General features: G+C 39.4%; 1 protein-coding gene across 6 annotated transcripts; it reads right to left on the minus strand.

Moving 5' to 3' along the window:
• Positions 1-968: 968 nt before the first annotated feature.
• Positions 969-16,880, minus strand: tbc1d5 (TBC1 domain family, member 5). 6 transcript variants are annotated; one of them, XM_087787617.1, is made up of 24 exons: positions 16,801-16,845; positions 15,994-16,073; positions 11,985-12,028; positions 11,759-11,874; positions 10,258-10,312; positions 10,054-10,162; positions 9,815-9,904; positions 9,403-9,477; positions 8,860-8,927; positions 8,679-8,781; positions 8,365-8,453; positions 8,232-8,282; positions 7,978-8,047; positions 7,028-7,200; positions 6,817-6,959; positions 5,640-5,746; positions 4,869-4,954; positions 4,392-4,666; positions 4,255-4,317; positions 3,531-3,742; positions 3,364-3,463; positions 3,209-3,288; positions 1,681-1,974; positions 969-1,597 (listed from the first exon to the last, which is right to left on the minus strand). In XM_087787617.1, the coding sequence occupies exons 4-24, from the start codon at positions 11,853-11,855 to the stop codon at positions 1,313-1,315; spliced, it is 2,625 nt and encodes an 874-aa protein (XP_087643743.1). In that variant the 5' UTR covers positions 11,856-11,874; positions 11,985-12,028; positions 15,994-16,073; positions 16,801-16,845; the 3' UTR covers positions 969-1,312. The 6 variants fall into 6 exon arrangements, with proteins under 6 accessions (XP_087643743.1, XP_087643742.1, XP_087643744.1 ...); XM_087787616.1 differs by having other exon boundaries at positions 15,990-16,073; positions 16,801-16,844; XM_087787618.1 differs by lacking the exon at positions 15,994-16,073 and having other exon boundaries at positions 10,258-10,309; positions 16,801-16,880.
• Between the last annotated feature and the right edge of the window lie 996 nt (positions 16,881-17,876).

Raw genomic sequence — 17,876 nt, forward strand, 5'->3', positions numbered from 1 at the left:
ATTTAATTATGAAGATTAAATTCTATTTTATTTTTTTTATATATATAAATTTCTCATTATTTCGAAAGGCATTTGATGTAGAGTTAGCTAATGTGGCTAACAACAAGTTTGATTTAGCAGCAACAACAACAGCTAACACATTTGTTACACTATTTTAGTTTTGTTACATTACAAACGAGTAGGACTTTTTATTTAATTATTAGCTTTTTGGCAAAGAAACTGGTTTAAAAAGACACACATTTGAAATGAAGAGAGTTAGCTTTAGCGTCTGTTAGCTTACGCTAGTGCCATTTATGAAACTTGTTTATTTTATTTTTACTGACAAATCATATCAAGGAAAGTATCAAACCTATGAACTTGTATTAATATTAATGTACAAACACATTAACTTACTCAACAGATAACTTCTTTTATTTAGCAAAGGAGCTAAATGCTAACACGTATGACAAAATGTTTCTTTAACAAGGCCTGAGGCAACTTTCAAGCTATTTCTAACTATAAGAATGTCCATAAAAAACTACTTTCAAACGAGTCAGACTTATTTCCAGTTGAATTATAATTCTTTATATCTTTGTGTATCCTTTGGTCGAATGTTTTGGTAACAAACTGTTACCAATTCCAAACATTTAAAATGATATTTTCCAGTAAGAGGGAATTTAATGCATTTAGTTTTTTATCTCTCGAGTACTGAATCATATAGATTTGTAGTTAATAGTTAACAGTTTAATAAGTAAATATGTAGGTTTATTATAGTCTTACATTTGCGATGCCACTGATTTAAGATCAGCTGGAGTCCTCAAAATACGGCCAGAGAGACTTGAGCTCTGGTCTAGGATCAGTGTTAAAAGCCTGGTCAGATGTTTTACATTTAAAAAGTCCTTGAAAACGGTCCTGACATGATTTATTTGATTAAAAGCTAGCGCTTCATAAATCCAGATGAATTTCCCAATAACGTTCCCAAACACTCAAGGTCATGATGCACTTTTATTGGTGGAGAGTTCATTATGCTGAGTGGACGATCTACGCGTGCATTTGTTTACATTGAGGAAGAAGAAACAGAAAATAAAAAGAAGAAGCAGATTTAAAAACATTCACAACAGAATCGACTCGAACAGAAATAGGACTAAAGATTAACCGTCGTCGGGCTTTAAAAAGTTCTCCTAAAAAAGATGGAACAGAAAGAATCACAGTCAGGTTTGGTTCCGTCGTGGTCCGAGGCACTGGTGCAGTTTGACGAGGTGATGACACTTTGAAGGGTTTGGAGGCTAGAAAAGTTCACGTGTGCAACGGCAGCAGCTTCCTCACGTCCTCCTCACAAGTCGTTGGGGTTGACGATGCTAAAGTCAGAGTCCTTGCTGTTGGTGGAGCCCTCGTCCGGGCTGGAGGAGCCGGACGTGGCGGCGGCCATCAGCGGGTCCTGGAAGGTTCCGGCCGCTCCCTCCGGCTCCAGGCGGACCAGAGCGCGGCCCCTCCGGACCGGGGGCGTGCGCTCAGCATTCCCTCCTCCTCCTCCTCCGACCGCCAGGAGGTCCTCGTCCTGGGACACCAGGATGTAGTCGTCCCAGTTCTTGCCCTCGACACACCCTCCAGCTGCCGCCTGCACGACACACACTTTAATCTACTCCAACTCGCAATTTAATCCACCGCCATTTAAGACGAGCACGAGGACACACAACTCACCTGCTGCTCAGACGGAGTCGTCGCCGGCCGGTCCTCGGCTCCCTCCGTCTCCTCTGCTCCCTCTGTCTCCTCGTCTCCCTCCGTCTCCTCGGCCCCTTCGCTCCCCCTGCTGCCATCTTCCTGTCGACCGCTGAACTGCAGCTCGAGCGCCGTCTGTGCGGCGGCGGCGGCGGCGGCGGCGGCGGCTGCAGCCGTGGAGGTGTAGTGGTCATCAGCGATGGTGATCTCCTCGTTCTCCTCAGCCTCCAGCAGACTCTGGTTGAACCGCAGCGCCCCCTTCAGGATGTCTTTGATCTGGAAGCATGAAACGAAAAAAAAAAATCAGTTTTTAAAATCACCTTCTAAACATTTTTAATTTTAGTATTTATTTTAAAAACTACATAGCGCCTGTGTTAGTACCACCTACATGATGAAATCACACGCTGCTACCGTGAATACTTTTTATAAGCTTTTGTGATCAGTCACGGAACTCCAAGTGAGCGATTAGAGCACACTTTGTACCAAATAAAACATTTATATTTATAAAAAGATGCATGTGACTTTTACATGTGACAGAATGTGTCTAGGATACATGTGACGGCGTCACTGATTGGCTGAACCGTGTCACATTTCTCTTTTATTGTAAACCTTACACTTGATTTTTTTGGTGTTTTTTTTTTGTATTTATATAAAATTACATATAAATAATGGAAAAATAAGAAGGAAAAACAAAATAAAAAACTTGCGGGTAATCAATACATTCCAACAGTTTTCCTTCTTAAAATCAAAGATCATTGTTAAACTTTAATGATCATCGTTTATCAGGTGAAGGTTTATTTTGCATTGTACAGTTGAAAGTGATTCATTCCGTGTGGGTGAGTCACATGTGTCGTCTGTCAGATTATTGTCAATTCTGTCACTTCCTGGACTGACAGAGATGGTCTGTTTATGTAAATGTTTTATGTTGGTACAAAGTTTCCTCCAATCGTGCACTTAAAGTTCACTCATAAAAAAGCTTTAAAAACACCTTTCCATTTTCAGTGTGTGATCATCTCATAGAAAGTGGGAAATAGGGTGAAGAAATGATACTTACACAAAATTATATTCATGGCCTCAAATGTCTTATTTAAATTTTTCTTTAAAGGGCAACGGATGTAAAAACTCTCCTGACTCACTCATTATGACCATGTTTTTAATTATTACTTTTTAAAGTTCTCCCCCGTCTGAAATCTTGGCGAAGGAGAGGTTACGAGAGTGGAGTCCATTATGACGTAATAATGGCTTCACTCCTCCTCCAGCCGGCTGTAATCACGCCCGCTTTGTTTATACATCAAGTCCCTTGGAGTTCGAGACTTCTAGGATTGATGACACGGGGTGACAAACCTTGATGTTTGACTAATCACAAAACAGTGGGCGTGGTTATAGTAAACAAGACTTAATCTCCAGAAACATGAATTGTTTTCATATACAGAATTATGACCATGTCATGTCCAGGCTTCCACACAAAACACATTGACCTGGAGGGACTAAGGTGGTGACGACGACACACCTGCTTGAGTCCAGCCAGCGACACCAGAACTTCGTCTTCTTTCTCCAGATGTTCCTGCAGAATCACCTCCTGGATTTTACCTGCGGTGAAGAACACATTTCTCACGTTGAGCAAAACTCATCCCGTCAGAACGAGCCATCATATTTGACACCTACAGATGTGGGAGTTCATCATCTTGGCACAGTACTTGCTCATGGCCTCCAGGTCGTTGATCTGACCCTGCAGGAAGGAAACCTGACACTCCAGCTCCTCGTCCTGCGAGCACACGGTCGCGGTCAGAGGTCAGAGGTCAGACGATTAAGATTCAGAGGTCTCCGCTCACCGTGTCTTTCTTGCTCATGCTCTTGCTGTGTGAGCGAGAGCGAGTGATGTTGAAGAAGGAGTCTTTCTTGGTGGCCGAGAGTGGAGGAGAAGAAGTGCTGACGTCGCTGCCTCCTCTCGACGGGGGGAGAGGAGGCGACGCTGACGATTGGCCGCGTCCGGTGGACAGAGATTCTATGCTCGGAGAGGAGCTGACGGTCCTGGAGCTCTGGCCTGACCCGCACCAGCACAGAGAGGAGGTCAAAAGAGCAAAGGTCAGAGGTTAAACTCAAGGGCATCTTTGGATCAGTGGTTGTCATCATTCAGAAGGTTTAGGTGTTAGTTAAGCATTGAATCTTTGACATAAATCAAATTAAAAAAAAACATAAAATTAGTTTTAAGGGTGAATTATCCTTTGTTAAACTGAGGTTTGTCACCCTCTGCTGACCAGAACCCGAAACTACACGAAGAAGCATGAATCAAATAAATTCAATTATGTGAATTTAATTCGATATAAAACAATTATATGATATAGTTTATTTTTCTTAAGATTTGTCAAATGTTAATCCATGATATCCATTAGTGTGTAAATATTCTGCACAGAAGCAATGGCTCCCCCTGCTGGTAAGGTTTACACCAAATGTTTTCTTCAAAATGCAGGAAATGCATCATAAACGATAGATGTTGGTCATGGAATTGTTTGGAGGGGGTGGGTTGACACAGGCGGTTGCCATGGCAGCGGTTACCTTGTGTGTCAGTGTGAGTCTGGACTGGGAAGGGAACCTGGGAAGCCCCGCCTGAAACTACATCTAAGAGAAAGTGAAGCCCGGATCAAAACCTCTCCACCCGTTAGTGCAGGAGCTCCGGCTTTCATGTCAAATACCTTTGTTCAGGTGGACCGGCATACTCTCAGACTTGAGCAGGCGGTAGTGCTGGTTCTTGACCGGACTCTGGGTGTGCTGCAGCTCCTGGTGTGGGGGAGTTTTGGCCAGCGGGTGAGGGATGGCGGGCGCAGGGACGGAGGGCTGGACCTCGCTGTTGATGGGCGAGAAGCCGCTGGAGCCTCCGGAGATGGCCGGAGCGATCAGCTTCCTGCCGAAGTTCAGCAGACTGTTGGAGACTTTGTTGATGTTGAGAGGAACCGGCTTAGTGCTGGAGCTGAAACGATACGAGCAAAATAAGTGCGATGAGACTTAAGATATTATTTTAGAAAATAGTTTTATATATTTGAGTGTCTGCCTGAGAGTCATTTGTGTTGTTGTCAAGCTTCAAACAAACTTGCGACCTTAAAGGTTAAGAATGACTCACAAAACACTCGACATGAGTCAAGTGTGTGTGTGTGTGCGTGTGTGTGTTATACCGAGTCTTATTCATCAGGTCGGCTCCTCTCGTCTTGTAATAATCCAGGTTCTGCTGGAACTGATAGTTGACGGGTCGCGGGTTGTTCTTGAAGTGGAAGAGAAGACAACAACAAAAACACATCAACGTCAAGTGTGTAGATCTGTTGAGTCATCGCCTATTTTTCTGCCCCGTCTGACGAATTATTTCAGACGTCAGAGCCGTGACTCGCTCGTGCACCCGAGGCCGACTCTGGTCACCGTCGATAAGTGGTCATGAGATTAAAGGTCAGTAAATAATGTCCCAAACTAACTATTCTGAAAGTTTGTACGCTTTTTTTTAATACCAAAATATTTTAACCTTTGAACTCTTAGTTAGAAACTGTGTCTTACGTTTAGGAAGACTGTCTGTCAATCAAAAAGATGCATCAAAAAATGATCCTGATGTATCCATTACATTATTAATTACCGCTGATCTTTATTTTGAGACGCTGAGATGACATTCACTTCTTCCCTCCAACATGAAAGCAGCTTTCATCTCTCACCGCAGCCATATGTCAGGGTCACAGAAACTGCACCGTCAGCAACACACCGATGACAGTCAAGATAAAGAGTGAGTGAGTGAGAAACTGATGGAGCTGCTCTGCGCTTATACTTAAATGGTCTCAGCTTCTACAAATCCAACTCAAACCCTCCATCTTCCTGGAGATATTCGGACATCTTTTAAAAAGAGTTGTGGGATCCAGTCATGCACGAGTAACACACAAACATGTAGTTCATACATCAATTCTTACTTTGGGGTCTCGCAGGAAAAGAGCTTTCTGGATGAGAGCGTTGATGTCTCCGATGGGAGGGTAGTGCATGAGCAGGCCCAGGCAGGTCTGGAAGTTACTGGCAGTGACTGAAACACAGCAGCACGATCACCACAAGATGCAGAAGACATCAGGAACACTGATTCTGTTAAATGGTTACAAGTACTTTTGTTTGTTTGCTGTAGCTAGAAAAGTCAACACCCTGTAAATATAGATCAAAGAACATGACACAACTAACCAACAGTTTCTTATTTCTAAACAATATAATCAATAAATCAATGTTAATTGCATCAATTATTCTAGAGCAACAACAAAACAATTAATTTTTACAGTGAATTTTGATCGTATTTATTTCCATTTTAGGCTGTTCTGCTCCTCATCCTGCTACTGGTCTACACCTTGCACTTGTTAAAGGCCCTATGGGTTTTCTTTTTAATGGGATTCCTCTAGCGGCTGAATGGTGGAATTGCAATACGGTGAATTCTTCGGGGTTTTTTGCCCATTTTTGCCAAAGTCAAAAGCAGATAAAGGCTTTAGTTGTGTCAGTTTACTTTTTAATTTTCCTATGAGGTTGAAAATCTCTCTCTATATTTCATATGAAAACACCGTCTCTGACCCAATGTTCTAAAGCAGATTGAGTCACATAAAACTCACAGACTGGGTGTGGAGTGAAGAACATTGTTAACTTAAATCTAGTGTTCTACTACAAAATATGAAAATAATTATAATATTGTTAATAATGATGTTAAAAATAGTGTTGCTTTAAGTCATTGAATATAAACGATTGGCTAACATTAACACCAGGGATGTTTCGAGCTCACTGAGATCAGTGGATGACATAAAGTTTGCTCATGTCCTGCAGCCTTAATAATCTAATTCTTCCACTACATTCAAGCACTTAACACTGGTAATCTCGATGTTCCGGACTCGGATCCACTTGTGACGCATGACTAAGAGGAAGAGGGAACATTAAACACGAACGCACAAATAGCAGCAACCGTTATGTGTTTGACCGAGGCCACTTGGATTTAAACCGGCAGCCGGGCATGTTGATCATTTACTTGATTATCGTCAATAAGACTTTTTTTTTTTTTTAACTTCTCTTCCGCTCAAGTGTGTCCAGTTGGACGACTAGGTATGACAAACAAAGGCGGCGTACGTGCGTCTCGGATGTACAGCAGCATGGCCACGAAGATGTAATCCACCAGGTCCAGCGTGATGCTGTCGGCGAACAGTGCGTCCCAGACCACCAGCAGGTCCTGGAGGGGGAACTCTCGCCCGAAGAGCAGACGCACCCACCGGCTGAGGGACGAAGAGACACGGGTGTTTGTGTACGTGTGAGCAGAAGGTGTGGCAGCGTCAGGACTGACATGCCGTAGATCTGCGGCGCGATCTCCAGGCGGTTGACGTGCATGTGCAGCTCCACGTCGTGCCTCTTCACCAGCTGGTCCTGGATGCGGTTGACTTTGGTCACTATGGCAACGGATGGGCCCGAATCCTGGGGCCGCGCGAAGGGGATGCTGGTGAGCATCTCCTCTTTGCCCTGCAGGGAGAGGCTTTTTATAACAGTGTCCTTGATACGATTAGACCTCAATGTGGCAGAAGAACAGCTGTCCCCGATCGTTTGCTCAAGTGGATCAATGAAGACACCGTTTCAAGCTGTGATGACACATTCTCTCTGTACCTCTGCATTAATAATGGTGTGGAGGAAACATGCACTTTAAAAACAATATAACTAAATAAAATAAATAGTCCTCTGTCCACAACTGTAACAACAACAATCAGATCATGTCAGTTATGCTATAAAAAACGGTATTAAGTCACAGTATGTTGTTCATTGAGGCAGCCAACAACACTAACTAAGATTATTTGTTTACACAAAGAAATATTTAAAATCAAAATATATCAAGAAAACTTTAAACGTGTTTTTTATCGTAACAACATTAGTCTAACGTTCTGTTGGAATTGGAAATTAAACTGTTGCAGATTTGAGACATTTAAATTCTTTTAATCATGAATGTTAGGCCCTTTAAGACTTTTTAAGGGTTTTCGATATAGTTTAACTCTGTATTTGGAACATTTTCATCTAATTGTATTGTTTAAATATTATTAATTTTTATATAAATCTCTTCACAACAAAATAATGAAATCTCTTTAAATGACAACTTTAAATGTGATGATATTTACTCTTCAGTAAGTACTTTTTTGAGTCCCTTTTGTTTGAGAGAGAAAGGTGACAAAATAATAATAATCTTTGTCTGTCTTTAGATAATCGATGGGAAACAAGAAATGATAGTTGTGTTGAACAAAGCGCACTCACCCTCCTGACTTCTCTCTCATAGCTGGAGAACCAGGGTTCTGCTGTCTCCATCAGCTGAGAGAACAAGGCACTGGGAAGAGAGAGTTGAATAATAAATGCATCATTCTCAACTAGATGAAACACAAGCTCTTATTCTTCTCCTTAAGAAAATCTTTAATTCAAACCTTTCTAAAACCACATGAAAGAAAGAAGTGCGAGCAGACATTCACTTAACCTCCTTGGCAGAGGTAACTCTAATGCTCCAGAATACTCACTAAGCATCATGCTCAAGGTACACAGGGTTCAGCAAGCACTTCATCTCCTCGCTGTGGAAACACAGACACCAACAACGCACATTAATACTCCAATAGCTCATTTCGTGTCGTCTTAAGTTCACGGGTGTCTGACCTGGGGTCGGCCGTCTCGCTGGCGTGCTGGAAAGCCTGGTGGTCACAGTGCAGCACGAAGACGATGGGAGCCAGCAGCTCGTGCATCCCCTGCAGACACAGGGCGGGTCACTTTCTCTTTAATAATGATGGAGGAGCTGGATAATGGGCCATGGCAGCTTTAATTCAGACGTTAACGATTGTTCAGCCAAGTGTCACTTTCACTTTGTGTCCCTGAATCTTCTGGCAACTGACTCGGACTTCAGTGATTATTAGAAAGTTATTTGTCGGCTTGTAAGTCACGGATAAACCCCTACGTCGAGAGGATGTTTGTACCTGCTTGTACAGAAGCTGCTCGTTTTCTCTGGCATAACAGAAGAGGATGTCCGTCAGCTTGGTCCTCACTTCCACGTCCTGGAAGTATCGTATCTCTGGAAACCTTCACCAACAGAGATGACGTGCTTGAGATTTACCAGCAGGAGCTACTTTGAATTGTTGCTTTAGATGCACTTCTTACGTTCTCAGGACGTCCTGCTTGATCATCCCTTTAAGCTCTTTGTCCTGAAAGAACTTGTTCCACAAGCTCTGGAAAAAATACACAAAATCAGTCTCAAGAAGTTCTTTATTTGTTTGCAGAAGAAACAATATATAAAAAAACACATACATTTTAGTTGTTCTCAGTCCATATAATACTAATTACAGTATTATTACTGCTCTAGATCAAGGGTCTGAGACTCAACTGGTTGAGGGCCAAATGAGGTCAATTATTGTTGAGACTGGGTCACTGTCTTTGTACACGTCTTTAACCCAAATTGGAATCATATTTTGTTGTTGAACTTTTTGTGTGGTTCCACTCTGAATTAGGGTTATATTCTGAAGAGATTCCTTCGATCTTAACTATTCAATGATAACATATGACATGTTGATTTTTATTCCTTAACATTCATAAAAACATATATACACAAATCCAATAGAGTGCGACAGATCACAAGCTCACAGGTTTCAAAATTGACATCAGCTCTAAATGATATCTCTGGCATGACATTTCTTGCCGACTCACCCCTTCGTCCTGTGAGAGAGGGTTGTTGACCACCAGATCCTGCTGACCTGCAGCTTTCCGAGGGTTGGTGATATGCTGCCACAAATAAACAATTTTGTTACAAAATGAAAACTTTTCATCAGAATAAGCACTTTTTGTACTAAAAAGTCCCTCTTATATGGTGTGAGCAAACAATCGAAAACGTCCAATTTCTACGCTTTTTATCCAAGTCGTCAAAGATATTTGCCGCCAAGTAATCTGCTGCTGTTCACATCAGAAAAGAGCTTTGATGGGATTCTAGTAATGAATAATTATAATGTGTTCTGATCTTTCATTTCTGGAGAAACACAAGATTTATTTTCTGGCCAGAAATGCAACATAAATAGTGAAGTTAAAAGAGTAAAGGTTTGATCGGCATGTTCTGCTGATTTACCGTGTCTTTGATCTTCTCATAATGTGAGCGCTGCTCCCTGGTCTTGTTGATCCACTGACTCTTATCTTCAGGCAGAGCATCCAAAAACAACTGAGAAAAAAAAAGAGGGAGAAAAACTTTTAATTTGACCCTCAAAGTCAAGCACACGTGCAGCTACTTTCAAAGCAGCAGTATGATGAGGATCTGCCAGAGGTGCTTTATCAAACTCGATAGAAGAGCTTTATGTGTTTGGCACTCGCCTTCCAGCATACGCTCCGAAATCTGCTGCTCCTTAGTCGCCCGCTGATGCCTGCCTGCCGGATCCTGGCCAGGTAATTACTGTTGGAGAACAAGTCATCCCATTCTTTCCTGAGGAGGAGACGGAGGAGATTTATGACTTTCCTTCCAACACGTCCACCAGCAGTAAACCAGTAGAGCCCAGTGTGGGAAGTTGAAACACTCACCTGTACGACAGGAAGGTTGATGGCGAGTCAGTGCTGCCATCAACAGAACCACCTGCTGAGGAAAACTTAATCAAAATATGCTTTCTCTTGAAAAACGTTCCCTCTTTCATTAACAGTTTGTTTTCTATTTTCTAATAATTTCTAGTTATTTATATTTAATTTATTTTGCTCTGATTTTACACAAACATTTATTTATTTTCCTCCTCTGATCTTCGTTGTGAGGTCACCAGCTCATCCATTCATCACTTATTTGATCCACAACTTGAAGAAAGGAAAAGGCATCTCTGTTTAGCAATTGATGTGTAACGTGACAATAATTGTTTTGGGCTAAGATAATCTTAATTCACTTTGACAGTTTAAGGCAGGGCAGATACATTTTCTTAAGTGAGTACTCTTTAGGGGGCCACAAGGTTAAACAAAAAAAAAGAGGGTAAAAATGATGTTTGTTAGTATTTGTATTGTTATTATTATTATTATTTGTAGTAAAGAGAAGTATATAATTGGGAGGGGGGGGGGGATGTAGTTTTGATGAATATAGTATAATTCTATTAAAAGATATCAACCATCACATTTGTCTTGAAACAAATATATATATACATATAATTAACTGCATTTAAGAAAAAAAAAGTTTCCATGTTGACATAAATTACAACCATCAAAGTACATATAGTGTGATAAATGTTGTAAAGGAAATGTTTTCTTTCCCCATCAGATTATTTAAAAAAAAATCAATGGAGAAAACCACAATAAAAAGTCAATAATGTTATGATATGAATAAAAAAAACATATATTCATATAACTTTATATACCTATTCAAAACATGCAAATACATAACATGACAAAATTGAAGATGAAATTGTCAAAAGAAACATTGAAAAAGTAAAATATTAATAACACGGAAAGGAAAAGAGTTTACCGTCCTTTATGCAAGTAATCGTGCAATACTTTGATCACTGAATATCATCCTCTGACACCATTAATGGCTACAAAGGTTTATTACCTGAGTGTGTACGCTGTCACGTCATCGGTCACATGTTACTGCAGTACTTTGGGACCATCATTAATTTAGCAAATAATGAGAGTTAATGAAAAAAGGAGGCAGAAGCATCAGTATGATCTGGACTTGTGCTTCTAATAATGTTCACATGTCTTGCAGGTGAGGATGCGTTTAAGTGAGAGCCGTCTATCAACATCAATTACAGCTGTGGCTGATTCCACAGGGACGCTCGCCATGAATATTCATCAGCTCCACATGTCAGCCGTCAACCTTTTCACTCACACGCAGATGAACACAAAAACACCCTCCTGGGCTTTGACATGTCAGGTGACTCACACTTAAGCACGAGCCACCGGATTCTTTACTTAAGCCCCAATTAAGCTCCTCGAGACGATTACTTCTCCTCACCGGCATTAAAGACGCAGCAGCAAACATCAACACATGACTTCCTGGTTTGCCTTCTGCAGAAACGACGTGAATAAATGAGCCTTGTATGTGACGTACTGTGGTTCTTGTTGAAGTTATTGAGCGGGTCGAAGCCGGTCTCTTGCTGCTCGTCCGTCTGAAGCGGGTGACGGGTCTCGAAGTTTGGGTGCTGCATGGCTGCGACCCGGCCAAACCTACGCAAAGAGACAAGTTATCTCACTCATCTGTGTGAGAGAAAACTATCACCTCTGACCTTTCTTCCAAACAAAACCAATCAATTCGGCACAGGAATGTCAGTACTCACCGTCACTCACCTAAGCTGTCACTCAATAGAAGAGGTTGGTCTTTCTGCAGGAGAAAAAACAAGACGTTAAATAAGAAAGGCTTATTAAAGTACATATAGTCAATATTTTTCATTGTGAGGCATACTTGAAAGTATATTAAAGTTTATACCTTTCAAAACAACATTTTGTTTATTACTGGACCAACTGCGAATGTTCTTAAATCACAAGGTTTGGCAGAATGACAATATTTCTCAACCAATCAATGATCGGATCAATCCAACATGGCGGGGCACTACATTAGAGCTGATCGGTCAAACATTGTTGAAAAAGAGTTTCAAAGGCTGTTTTTAACAAATTTTGATTTTAAAAGTTCACTTCCTTTGTTTTTCTTTAACAACAATGATAATTTTCACAAAATATATTGACAATCTTCACCAAACATCAACAAAAACAACATCAGCCTGAAAAAGTTTGTTTACTTTGAAAACTGCAGATATGTTTAACAAACCAATTTTTCAACTGATTAAAAAACATACATGCAAATGCAAGAAATGCCTAAAAACATTAACATCAGGTCAACAAGTCATCTTTGCTACAGCAAGAAACTGTCCCTGGTCAAGCCTGATACCATGCGTCACTGTGTGGGGGGGGGCTTCTGTTGCCCACCTGGGGACAGTGCATGCACTTTCGTCTGCCTTTTGTAGATTTTTGACAAACGTATCAGGCATGGCCTGATGATCCCTTCTTCTATTTTTTTTTAAAAAAATCCTCCACAGCATCCCTGATTCCTCTTGTCAAAACACTGGCGGGTAGGAGAAAAATCTGGACAAATGGAGGATCTGGGACTTCATTGTGCAGAGCCAGAGACCAGAAGCCATTTCACGCTCGCCTTCTCCTCCCTGTAGGGTGCTCTGTAAAAGATTGACACTGATCCTTCCCTGATAGAAAGTCTCCATCTTTACTCTTCCGGAACTTAAACTTGATCACAAACTCCACCATCACTCACCATCACTCACCTTTTGCATCTACCTACACTTCTCGTACTATGTCAAAGATAAGTGCCAAAACCTGATCCACATTCAGACGTCGCCTTGTGTCAACTCACAAAACATATACAAACAACTCTACATATAGTTCTCACTCCATTGACCTGGAGCCACAAAATGAACATGCTACATTACATACATGCTACATGTGTTTGATAGTTGTCCGTTTATTCTGCTGCGATATTTTGAGATCATTCAAAACAAAAGACCAATGAAGTCAATGGATGGAATATAATCATTAAAAAAAAATAGTTAAAAGGCAAAAGTTATTTTAAGATGTGTGAAGAAAGATTGAAAGTCTAGAAACAATAAACACAGCTATGGCTATCTATGCATTGAAAATATGCATTAAAACGTTCAAATAGCATTTCAACAAAATTCAATTCCAAATAAGGAAACAAAACAGCAGGTAATTTTTCTTTAGATAAATCAATTTATGTAGGAGCAAATACTACAATAAAAATAACATTTTCTCTTTGGATTAAAGACACCAGCAGAGTTTATAGTCTGTCTAAAATGACTTCTTGGCTGTTGTCCTCCCCCATATATTAAACATAAGCAGTCATGATAATTAGGTCATTATGGAGGCAAATTAATAAATAAAATGAATATTTATATGCAACAATCTGCTCGTCACGTAGCAACAGACACTTCATATTTAATTAGGATAATAAAAATAAAGACCTGAATGCATGCATGCATGCACTCTCATGTTAAACTATTGAAATGTATTGTACAAAATGTTCATTTATTCGTACTTAACCATTATATATCATGAAGCTGGACCTCACGTCATCTGATCATCATCATCAACAGCTTTGACTAAAGATTTGTATTACTGTGCATCTGCTATTGTGCCAACATCTGTGCAGACACATTTCTTCACCTTTATTGTTTTATAGTGTCAATGACTGTATTGATCACACACACGTATTACATGTTATTAAATGTTAGAAATTGGAAGACAATGAGTTACTATAACCACAATACTAGGCAAACTTTTGGTAATCACTTCCAGTCAACTGGAGTTCACAGAGTTTTCAGCTTGATAATGTAGGTTAACAGATTCAGCCTCCAGTCTTTATCCGGCTCGGGATTATTCCACATTTATGAATATAGTTAGCCTAATTCACAGGCTGGCCCAATCTTCCACACGGCTTTCCGTTCTCCTTTGGTTTATTAATTGTGAAAATAACCAACAAAGGAATCTCTAAAAAGCCACTTAGCATTTGAATAGAGTTATCTGTCATAAATCAGATACTTTCTTCTGCAATAGAAAAGACAGAAATGAAACGTGACTGATGTGAGGGTCTGTCGTCTTGGAAACATCTGTTTGATTCTTCTATGAATGAATCACATGCAGTGAAAACTGTTGCCGTCGGTACATATGCTGAACTCTAGGTTGAGATCGTCTTGGTTTAAAGTGAAAATATGTGAAAATCTTTCAATGATAATTATAAATATTACTTTTTTCATATTTCCAGTAATGATGGTTTATTAATGAACAGTCATGACTTTAGTACTAGAACTCTCTATTCTCTTAACAATGTTTTCTACTGGGACACTTTGTCGACCTGCCCGGAGAGTCTGCCAGTGTCATGTGACCAACACTGATTTACAGAAGTGGGTTAAAGACATACATTTAAAGTAATAAATAAATAAAAGTTACCAGGTTATTTACGTTTAATGGAAACAGAATTTATGTTTGTAAATCAATTTATTTTAATTTCATCATAAGTGCATTACTACAGTCTTGTGACAGAAAAGATATTGTTTATCTCAGGGTGTAAATATGATTGCAGTGTGGAAATCCAGATGGCGATGACAGATAATGTAATGCTCTTGTATAAGAACATGTCTTGTTTATATGTTATTCAGCCTTTTTTTTTTAGAAACTCAAACGTACGTCAACTCATGCAAACACAAGTTGGAACCAGATGTGCGGACACAGTAAAAAGACACATTTTAAAAGGTCCTATAGCAAGATTTTCATACTTAATCTGTGTAGTAAATGGGTATAACCCTTAATAGAGAAGTATTTTACAGAATATGTTGTTCGCATATGTGCACTGTGTGTGTATATTTATATATATAAATTGGAATTATACATTAAATACCATGTTATTTCGTAAATTTAAAGGGAGGCACAAATAAAGGCACAAGTTTGCTATTAAAAAAAGAATTAAACAGGAAGAATTTTAATTTAATTCATACCATGTAGAATACATACTAAACAAATATGATTTTAATAATTCAGCTCTTTTAAGCAAGTGTAAGGTGCACTGAATTTACTATACTTCCTCTTCAGAATTTCTTCTTCATTTTTCAATGATCAGCATTAAAGCAAGTTATTAATAACACTGCAGAACTGTTGGAAAACCCAGAGAAACACAATTTACATCCTTCCCGCTATGGTGGACCACAGTCATAAAAATATTCTGGCATTAAAGTAATACAATAAAACAGTCCGAGCTAAAATTTCAAACACATGAATTATAAAATCTAGAATACCCAATCAACATGAAATAAGATTTAGCTTTTTTTAAACAAAACACATTTTGTCAGTGTCATGTGGATCCAGATGAGGTGTTCAAGGAGCTTCTTACCTACATAACTACCTACAGTCACATTGAAATGCCAAAATGTACTAGAGTCATCTCAAAGATTCACAAAGAAATGTTCTTCCTCTTTGGCCTTAAGGCTCGACTGTTTTTAAACTCAAAACAAAACTCCACATTGTATCCACATACTCCCAGAGTTCCATTTAATTGACTTAATAATTAAAGGCATCTGAAGGAATATCATGTTTTCAGTAGAAACATTAAATTATCGTGATAAATCCTCTTCAGACAAAGAAATCAATTGATTCATGTTATTCTAAAAAAAAAAAAGGCAGTGACAGGAGCTCACAAGCACGAGTCAGTGTCAACGCTGGCAGATTTTGAGGCTTTGACAAACTCCCGAGTTAAACAAACTCACATGCCTTTTCGCTTCAACAGGATCCCAGCCAGGGGCCGGCGCGGTCACATGCTGCACAGGAGGCCGACAACAAGAGTGGGATTCCTGAGGCGGACACATTGATCTTCAATGCTTCATCAGCAACATCTGCAGTAGCTTATGACACTCAACCAGTTAGTGACAAACACCTACAGTCTTTATCATTGAGTGGCTTTAGAATGTGTTGGGAAAGACTTTGGACACCAATGTATTTCAACATGTCATGTTAACACCAAAGCAGTAAAAGTACTTCAAAACTACCTCAACCAGGACCAACATCAAACACACAAGTGTCCACTTATTCAGCACATGCTTAAGAATGCAGTCTGATCGTGTGGAAACTGGCATGAAACTGCATTATAACCTGCTGACAGGGAGAGTTAGCATCCAGCAGACATATGTACTACCTACAGTCCGAGACAAGAAGTCAAATAAAGCACAAAGAGCAGATTTAAGGCATATATTTACGTGTAAATAATGATATTTTGGGTCACTAGCAACATCACATCCAGACAGCGTGTAGCTAGCATTGACGCATAGCAACAGTCAACCGACGTGGTTTTAAAAACATATATTAAAGGTTAAGAGATATTGTGAAAACATTAAAACATGACGTTAGTTCGACACGTTAGTAGTAACCGAGCAGACGAGCGGCCCTGTTGTTACTTCCGACTCACGCAACGGCTTCTGGGAACTGCGTGAATGACAGACATTCGTCCCGACGTGCACTCGAGATATCCGCAAAAGTCTCTCGGAACATACGTGGTTCTTTGAGGTGGTAAAGTGTACCTACTACGATGGCGCAGAAGTCTGCATTCTGCGGGTTGAGGCTGTCGGTGATTTGTAAACAGTAGCGAGTCAGGCGGATGTGCCGAGGAACCAGCTGACTAGTCACGTGACCCGAGCAGCCAGAGACACTTTTTTTTTTGTTTATGCTCATGAAGCGCGTCTCGGGCTCTGTTCTTTGACAATATTGACGCACGAATACACATAAAAGTACCATTCAAGAAATTTATATTTGATGTTGTTGTGAATCGATCTCAATGCAATCCCCGGCATTAACAATAAAATATAATTTGTTCTCTTATTTACGTCCATTATTCACATGACATTATATTATACTTTATTTACAATCATTATCTACCCTTTTTTTATACAAAAATGCTGTCAATTATTTTAATAGTAATAATTATTATTATTTTTATTATTATTATATTATTATTGCCAATGCAATGCACATGGTTTAATGTATTTGTTCATTCTTTTGCCAATCTGTTATGTTATATATACATATGTTGTTTGTTTGTTTTGAATATATTTCAATCATCATCAACATCAACTGTTTCTTTGCATGTTTTATATATATATATGTTGTTTAACAATTAACAAATACATATACACCATGTACATTGCATTGGCAATAATAATATAATAATAATAAAAATAATAATATTTATTATTATTAAAATAATATATATATATATATATATAGGGCCAGCAAGGTCTTCTCTGCTGGCCTAAAAATAATCAGAAAATAATTGTATTTATTTAATAAAAAATTAATTAAAAAAGCGATAAACCACACAGACCGTAGTGGGAGTGATATTTTGATATAATGCACTGATGTTGTGTTCATTTGATGATGATCTAAACGTCTTTTCAACCTATAACAGTACACGGTCAGATCCCTGTTCTGTATAAATAACCTTAAAGTAGTTATTGAGAGGGGGATTCATTTAAACGTGTATAAATGAAGGCCTATGTGTGAAATGCCCGGCTAAAGATCATATATATATATATACTTTTGGGGTCTGTAGTGACGTGATCTTCACAACATACTTTTCTTCAATGTACTAATTGACAGATTTT

The sequence above is a fragment of the Callionymus lyra genome, chromosome 3, assembly GCF_982586985.1.
Source record: "Callionymus lyra chromosome 3, fCalLyr1.hap1.1, whole genome shotgun sequence".
NCBI lineage: Eukaryota > Metazoa > Chordata > Actinopteri > Syngnathiformes > Callionymidae > Callionymus > Callionymus lyra.

Excerpts from the sequence above, each read along its gene's own strand:
- tbc1d5 (XM_087787614.1), bottom strand. The coding sequence starts at position 11,855 with ATGCAGCACCCAAACTTCGAGACCCGTCACCCGCTTCAGACGGACGAG. Across the intron at positions 8,782-8,859 it reads AAGCAGGACGTCCTGAGAAC|GTTTCCAGAGATACGATACT; the intron begins GTAAGAAGTGCA and ends CTGTTGGTGAAG. Across the intron at positions 4,667-4,868 it reads GACCTGATGAATAAGACTCG|CTCCAGCACTAAGCCGGTTC; the intron begins GTATAACACACA and ends GTATCGTTTCAG.